This window comes from Carlito syrichta, unplaced genomic scaffold, assembly GCF_000164805.1.
Source record: "Carlito syrichta isolate Samal-C Ts95f unplaced genomic scaffold, Tarsius_syrichta-2.0.1 Scaffold315172, whole genome shotgun sequence".
NCBI lineage: Eukaryota > Metazoa > Chordata > Mammalia > Primates > Tarsiidae > Carlito > Carlito syrichta.
In genome coordinates this window covers 99,941-108,623 of record NW_007259268.1, presented here as the reverse complement: position 1 = coordinate 108,623, position 8,683 = coordinate 99,941, and the positions used below count along the sequence as shown (strand labels likewise).

Below are 8,683 nucleotides of genomic sequence, written 5' to 3'. Positions count from 1 at the left end.
TGTTGTTGTTGTTTGCATCAAGGTCTCACTCTGTCACCCAGGCTGAAGTGCAGTGGCATGACCATAGCTCATCATAGTCTCAACATCCTGGGCTTAGGCGATCCTTCCACCTTAGCCTTCAGAGTAGCTGATGCATGCCACCATGCCTGGCTAAGTTTTTAATTTTTTGTAGAGAAGGGCTCTTACTATGTTGTCTAGGCTGGTCTCAAACACCTGGTCTCACCTCCCTTCTGTTCTTAATGCAGTAGCCAGAGTGTATGGATGGGGATTAGAATAGAAGTGAGACTTCAATATAAAATTTTACAAAGTCAATATATGTTTCAACCACTACTTTAAAAAAAAGTAAATGAAAATGTATATGTACACACACATTGTAATTTCTGTGAATAGTGATCTCAAGTACCTTTCCTCAGCAGCTACCCTCACTGCCTTTTAAGCCTGGTGCTGACTGGAGGAGGACTTTAAAGGAGGTGTTCCAGGATTTTGGGGGCCACTTTTCCCCTGATTTCCTTCAGCATGGCATGCCTTTCTTCTGTTTTCATAAAGTCCCCTTTAATGATGGAGCTAATTGACTCACAGTGAGCAGTCATGTCCTCTCACTTCCTCCCAGCCCTGAGAACCACAGTGCAGTGATGAATCCTGACCATCTCCCCATGTCTGAGTCATGATGGTGGTGGGAACAGCACATGGCTTTCCACATCTTTTTCCCTTGGCAGTCTCCTTTCTCCCTCCAAATTAGAAGGCTGTAGTGAAGTTTACAGACGTTGTTGTTAACTTAGCTCTCCCTAGTCTGATTAGGTGAGTAGGACTGCTTGGAAATTGGAACAGCCCATCATAGATTCTGAAGTTTTGCGCTTTTTTCATTAACTGGTATTTAAGAAAAATAAGTCAAGGCTGTACATTTTTTTTTTTGTTCTTATTTCAAAATATTTTGTGATATGGCTTGACACATCATTTTCTAGAAGTTTAAGATACTCTTAATGATTATCTGTTATATTCCTTCAAGTGTACTCATCTGCACCAGCTCATAGCTAAAATAATGGTAAGTTGGTATAACAAAGCCATTTCAATGATAAGTGTAGATTATTTATTTTTATCAATTTTTTTTTGAGTCATATCTCCCTCATCACCCAGGCTTAAGAGCAATAGCATGATCATGACTCACGGCAGCCTTGACCTCCCGGGCTCAGGTGATCCTCCCGCCTCAGCCTCTCGAGTAGCTGGGGCTACAGGTACATGCACCACACCCAGCTTTTTTTTTATTATTTGTAATAAATAATACAAATAAGGTCTTACTATGTTGCCTAGGCTGATGTTGAAGTTCTGGCCTCAAGCAGTCCTCTTGCCTCAGCCTACCAAAGTGCTGGGATTATAGGTGTGAACCACCATGCCTGGCACATATCATTTTAATTGACAGAAAACAAATGGCTCTGAATGCTTTAACGATTGTTTTCTTATGCAGGGGAAGCTTCTTTCTACAACTTTGCATAGCAAAACTTTTTTTCATAGTGCAATAACAGAAGTCAGCAGTGAATTCTAACCCATGAAGACAGTCCAAATTAATTTGGTTTTATTATTTTGGATGTATATATGTCACATTTTAGAGTTATTATGCCTTAGAACACTCCTTGGTAACTTGTACAATGTACTTTAGAGCCAAAACCTGAAGTGCAGACATGGTGAATGATGGGCAGCAGCTGGCAATTTCTTCACTTGTCAAAGGCAGCTGCAAACTTTTTTACTCCTTATATCTACTAGAATAAAATTCTCTATGTGTTTTTCCTTATCTTTGCTTCCCCTAACAGTTTTCACCACTTTTGTTGAACAGTTTCTTCGAAACCTGAATTATGTAGACAGATATAGCCATGTTACTCATGTCGTTATGAATGTAATTATTATTTCTTCTTGAACTTTGGTCTCTGCCCACAAGCAATAAATAAAATTGCTCTAGAATATAGCCTGTGGCCTGTATTTGAAAACCTGGAACCTATATTTTTCTATTCTATTTTCTGTCTTTTGATAAAAGAATCCCACTTGAAACTGCCTATCTGGTGGGTATTGTTAGTAACATTGCCAGCATTTTCTGAAGAGTTATTTAATTAGAGTCACATGAAGTACTTTTCTTCCATAATTTATCTAATTCTTCCATTCTGAATTTAGAATTTAAAAAAAAGGTTTTTTTAGAATTTTTTTAAAGAATGAGTCCAGACTATAATTATTCTTTGTTGATTTCACTGGAGAAAAATCTCAGGTCTTTGTTTCCAGATTTCACTCCCAAACCAAGATGTTAATTTTCTCATATATCAACAAATATATTTTCTTTAGCAGTTCTGGGATTAGTTGAAAAAAGACATTCCTTCCATTTCACAAATCCTTATAATTTCTTCTCCATCAGCTTCACTATCACAATGCCTGACCCCAAACAAAAAACTCCGAACTAGTGCGTCCTAGATATTTGTTTCATTTTAGATCTTTCTTTACACTGGGTCAGAAGATATGCTGGCCGCCATTGTGATGATATTTGTGTTCTATTTTGTTTCTATGTTTGATACATAATAAATTTATCCTTAATATTTGAATATTCTGTTTCTTTAGATTTTCCGGTTTCTATTCTAATTTGATAACAGAGAAATTGGATTTAAACTCCATGTGGCTAGAATGGTATGTTACTTTTCACTAAGATATCAAAGTATTTTATTGTAATCTGGAGGTTTATAGGGCTAATATAATGCCATTTACAATTTCCAAATGTCTCCTGTATTAAACTGGACCCTCTGTTTAACTTACCCTTTACTGTCTGTGGTGCCTCTTGTGAAGCACAGAAAAGACTAGTAGTTTAGTTTCCCAATTAGCTGTTTATTTATTTCTTATGATCTCTGTATTATAATATTTTTTAGTTTTTCAGGTTGAATGAAAGTTTTCATTTTTAATGGTTTGATTAAATTTATAATATTCTTCTTGTTATTTTTTTTTTTTTAGATTGAAAAGAAAGGCTGAGAAATAAAGTTTTTCTCTTCTGCCTTGAATATTTATAATGGGTATCGGGAAATCTAAAATAGATTCCTGCCCCTTTTCTCTCTCTTGGGGTAAAAGCCACAATGAGGATACAAGTCAAGGACATCATGAGTCAGATTCCAAGAAGTCCAAAGATAACTCTTTGTGTGATGTTGCTGAACATTACAATACAACACCAACAAGAAAGCAGGAAGGAGCTGAGAGAGTGGAAGAAACACTAGAAGATGAAGATGAAGAAGAGGAGTTCCTCAAATTTGTGATATTGCATGCAGAAGATGACACAGATGAAGCCCTCAGAGTCCAGAATCTGCTACAAAATGACTTTGGTATCAAACCCGGAATAATCTTTGCAGAGATGCCATGTGGCAGACAGCATTTACAGAATTTAGATGAAGCTGTAAATGGGTCTGCATGGACTATCTTATTACTGACTGAAAACTTTTTAAGAGATACCTGGTGTAATTTCCAGTTCTATACATCCCTAATGAACTCTGTAAACAGGCAGCACAAATACAACTCTGTTATACCCATGCGGCCCCTGAACAATCCCCTTCCACGGGAAAGGACTCCCTTTGCTCTCCAAACCATCAATGCCTTAGAGGAAGAAAGTCGTGGCTTTCCAAGGCAAGTGGAAAGAATTTTTCAGGAGTCTGTATACAAGACACAACAAACTGTATGGAAAGAGACAAGAAATATGGTACAGAGAAAATTTATTGCCTGAGATGAAACATGCAACACATAGCTGCCTCCTGTTTTGTAAACCACATGATTAACGTTCATTTGAGAAAACAGTTTCTAAAAAATGCTTAAAATAAAATAGCCTTATTCTTACAGACACTATGGGACACAAGAAAGATACATTTCTGCTGGACAGTCTACAGAATTGTGATATGTTTCAATAAACTTGACACTGTCAAAGTTTCAAGAACTTTTGTTTCATAGTTGTCCTAGCTCATGGATATTACAAAGGAATTCTCAGTTCATATTCCTTATATTGAACTTTGAACAAAAACTTGCATGACAGACATTTTTAAAATGTGGTAAACTTTTATTCTCTAAATTTTGTTCTCAAGGGACACACAGAAGAAAATGGCCCCAAGAGATCTGACCACACTCCTTTTTGAGGCACCTCTCATAAGTATTGTAATAAAGTATTCTGTACTTCTACCCAGAAATGAATTTCCAGAATAGAACATTTAGAATGTTACGTGCTGATGCGTATAAAATCAGAAATAGATGTGAGAATGGTAGAGTTGTTTTTTTTTTTTAAGAATCCAGTCAGACGTGATTTTTTTTCTGCTGAAATTTGCATATTTGGATGGAGGGCATTTCCCATCACTGATTCATAGCCCGTTTGATAGTATGGTGGTTAGGGACTCGACAGAGTGGTGTGGAGAGGTCTTCAGGGCCTGAAGCTCTCCATATTAGTCATCATCTGTAACCAGAACTGTATTCGCAGAGCTTCTAAAATGTGTATGATTGTGAGTGGCCAGATGTTTGCCTTTAAAAGCAGCAACTTCATGAGGGCCTTTAAAATTTCCATCACAATAATTCTCTGCTCAGGAAATATTTCTCATTTGGGTGTTCAGAGCAGCCTGACTGTGTGTGTGTGTGTGTGTGTGTGTGTGTGTGTGTGTGTGTGCGCGCGCGCTTTGTTTTTTGAGATAGAGTCTCACTCTGTCACCTAGTCTGGAGTGCAGTGGCACATCCATGGCCACCCCAGTGTCCACTTGCTGGGCTCTGATGATCCTACTGCCTCAGTCTTCCAAGTAGCTGAATCTATAGGTGCACACTACCACGTCCAGCTATTTTTATTTATTTATTGTAGAGACAAGGTCTCTCCAAGTTGCCCGGGCTGGTCTTGAACCCGCGGGCTTAGACAATCTACTTGCCTCAGCCTCCCAAAGTGCTGGGATTACAGGCTGAACCACCAAACCCCGCCATGAGTTATTCTTAAAGACTTGGGATAGAGGAGGAGATGTATTTTACCTCCTCTTCTACTGCCCCACGCTCATAACAAGCCAGAGAGGCCCCACACTCATAAAAAGCCAGAGAGGCCCCAGACAGACTTATTTCTTTTCCTCGCAGCCCTTCTACTCATCTGAGATTGAGGGATAATCTCAGATCAGGGATGGGGTGGAGAATGAGTCACATCATGTAGCGAGAAAAGCACTCTTCGGGGATCACAAGCCCTGGTTCTAGTCCAATCTCTGCCACTGAGAATGAATATGACTGTGGCAAGCTATTTATCCTCCTTTATCTGTGAAATGAAAGGGTTGGATTGATGGATCTCTAAAGGCCTTTGTCCTCTCTCAGAATGTGAAAAACTAGGACCCAGGAAAGGGACCAAGCAAAAAAGTTAGAATTTTCTAATATGGTCTATAATACAATAATTGCAGAAGTTTTTTATGTGTCTACAGTGAAAATACATTTTTGTATATTGACAAAATAATTGATTTTTAATGATGTCATTACAGTTTTAAAGTCACAGAAAAGAATTATTGTAGATGCTTGCTCAGGTTTTTCAAAAATACATTTTTACAGGGACCCTTGATTAGGGTCTGCCTATTTTCTCTTTTTTCCCCCACTTCTTTGTATCCCCTACTAGTACCAGAGTCTGCTCACATCTTTTTGTAGTTCACCTCTTCATAGCCATAAACCAAAATTTTCTATGAGGAACATGCAAATCAAACATTCTATTCTCTTTGTATTTATTATAGAGGAGGAGATGGTTTTCATTGTTAGGAAACATTTTGTTAACCTTAACATCCCTTTAGTAGCTTAATACTCACTTTTTCAGTTTTAATACTAAGTATTCATTTTTCTGCCTTAATGCTTCCTGTATCTCAGATTTTATATACTAGTAAAATGTTAACTGTCCACCCTTTATGCCTGCCAAACTTGGGACACTTGAAGCCAAATGATATTTTTTAAATAAATATTTTTATTCTGTACCCTTGGTTAGACTTGATTATTTCTAATTCCAATGACAATTGTGGGAAAGTGTTTTGAAAACAAGTGTCAATCTATTTTCCTCCATAGAGCACTGGGTCCAATGTCTCACCTAATTTGGAGTTCAATATACTTTTTTTTTTAATGATGAAGGAATATATTAAGTGCTGAGCAACTGTATATGTTGAAATTAACAATTGTAATGAATTATTAGAATAGCTAAACTAAGGATTAAAAGAAGTAAAGTTGTGGACTTAGTCTTATATTTGTGTGTATATGTACATATGTGCACCTATGTCTACATAGGTGCACATATATGGGGAAATTCTGGGAAATTTTGCCACATGCTGGGGAGCTTTCATTCTGACTAACCTGGAGCTTTACACAGAAGAATCTGAGTTGTGCCTTATGTATGCATTAGGAAAACCCCAGGCCACATGATCTAAACCATAAGGTAAAGTTATTATCCAGCTTAACAAGAGGTCTGCCAAGGTATGGTGTCTCAAAGGTGTCTTTAAAAACCTAGATTCTTACATACACTGCAATATGGTTTGGTCTTTAAAAAATGAAATTCTGATGCATGCTGCAATGTGGATGAACCTTGAAAGAATTATGCTAAGTAAGGTAAATCAGACCGACACAAAAGGACAAATATTGTATGGTTCCACTTATATGAGGAAAATTCAAGAAAAAGGAAAAAGAATAGAGGTTACCAGGAGCAGAGAGGAAGGAGGAATAGGGAGTTATTATTTAATGGGTACAGAGTTTCTGTTTGGTGTGATAAGAAATTCTGGAAATGGGTAATAGTGATGATGCACAACATTGTAAATGCACTTAATCCCATCTAATTGAACACTTAAACATGGTCAAAATGATACATTTGATGTTATGTATATTTTACCACAATACTGTTTGAGTATCCGAAATGCTTGGGACTAGAAGTGTTTCAGATTTCAGGTTTTCAGACTAGAAACACTCAACCTGTAATAAAAAAAAAAATACAAAAAGTAATTCCAGGTTCTTCCCATCTTTTTGCTCTGCCACTCTCAGTGCTTCAGTTGAGCTCCCTTATAGCAAGGCAGCTCTGGTGTCAGACAATATGCAGACATGACAAGACAATGGGAATGGCTCACCCAAGTGGAAAAAATAAATTTCATCACTGCATTATTAAAATTTGTTCACATATGGTGATGATAAAGAGCCATCTGTCTTCCAGTTGGTTTTATTATTTTAAAATTCCACCTTTATCCTTGGGAGACTCCTCCCCTCCCCCCACATTGTCTGACACCACTGCTGTGAAACAGACCACGTGGATTTGAATCCCACCTCTGTCCTCTATAAATTATGCTCTTAAGCAAGACACCTAGCCTCTTTGGGTCTCTGTGCTCATCTAAAAATAAAGATCATAATACCTCCCTGAAAAGGTTATTTTGAGAATTAGATGAGATAGTGCCTCACACATAGCTACCATGTCTATGCTATTAGAACTACTATTGTTGCCTACACACATTTAATCTACAAGAGGGGATGGGGGAGAGGACACATATCAGTGTATAGCTACCCACAACCCTATCCTTGGAACCCTTGTCACTTCCAGGAACTAGATTTTAAACAAGGAGAAAGGAAGATGCCAGGTCTTGTTTCTGTGTGCAGCAAAGTATCCACCTGGGCACTGAAAAGCAGAGGAGTCTGATGAACAGGGGATATGTGAGCCATTCATGGTAAGTCTGAGTGTGGGGGAACCTGGTGTCAGGGAAGATACAAGAGCATGGCTCCATTACTCTGACAAGTTAGGGAAACTGGGCCATAAACTAGAAAAGCAGGCAAAGGAAATGCTTGCTTTGAAGCCAGTTCCAGGGAAGAATGGCTTAGACGTGGATGCCTCTAGCTGTGTTTTGTTGCTGCTTACGCTGCTTATAAGAGAGTGGATTAATTTTGTATATATTTGACCTTTGAGGGGAGGGGGTGTAATGCATTTAATTTAGTCCTTTCTGGGACTTAGCAACTCTCAGATCATTTTGCCTCATTTGGGAATAGGCTGAAGTTTAGTAGTACTGTTCCCCTTGGGCTGGGTGGAGAAGGGAATAAGAAACACTAATCTGCTTTGCTCCTTTCTTTCCTGACTAACTTGATTTTCTACCTTGAATTCAATGGGCTGTTTACTGGGGTTAATCCTTTGCAGCACCCATCAGAGCTGTTTTCCACATCAGTCCCTAGTTCTTCAATTGTGCAGATCTTAAGGTGTTGGTTGGCAAAACCTCCTCATTGCATAGGAAGTGACACCACTAGTTCTGGAAATGCCTTCCCTTGTTCTCTTATTCAGGACAGTTCATCCATGCTAAGCCCAAAGTCCAGTTGCTGATGGTGGGCATTGTTCTAAAGACTGAGAAAGCCCAATCAGTCCATTTTCAGTAGCAAACACTAGAAAGATGAGATTTTGCGAGCCAACTCTTTGCTCAGCAGAGGACCCTGCAAGAAAGAGTGGTTTTCACAGTCTCATTGCTGGAGAAATTTGAGTTGGGGCCCAAGTGCTCGAGGATGTAGACAGGCACAGTGTAAATAACCAATTCAAGAGAATCATCTCAATGCCGGTAAAGAAGCTCAGGTTATTTATCTGTGCATTTTGCAAGTAAAAATCCTCAGTGCAGGTAAAGAAATCACATGTCACACCAAAAGTCAGGCTATTCCCAACTTTGGATAAAGACTCTTGATCTGA

General features: G+C 38.4%; 1 protein-coding gene across 1 annotated transcript; it reads left to right on the top strand.

The window, feature by feature from the left end:
* Nucleotides 1–2,983: 2,983 nt before the first annotated feature.
* On the top strand, nucleotides 2,984–3,936 carry TICAM2 (toll like receptor adaptor molecule 2). The gene has a single exon (XM_008072440.1). It carries the CDS (start codon nucleotides 3,035–3,037, stop codon nucleotides 3,734–3,736), a length of 702 nt encoding a protein of 233 aa, XP_008070631.1. The 5' UTR covers nucleotides 2,984–3,034; the 3' UTR covers nucleotides 3,737–3,936.
* Nucleotides 3,937–8,683: the final 4,747 nt, after the last annotated feature.

What these genes read in the sequence shown, in the direction of transcription:
- TICAM2 (XM_008072440.1), top strand. Translation starts at nt 3,035, where the DNA reads ATGGGTATCGGGAAATCTAAAATAGATTCCTGCCCCTTTTCTCTCTCT.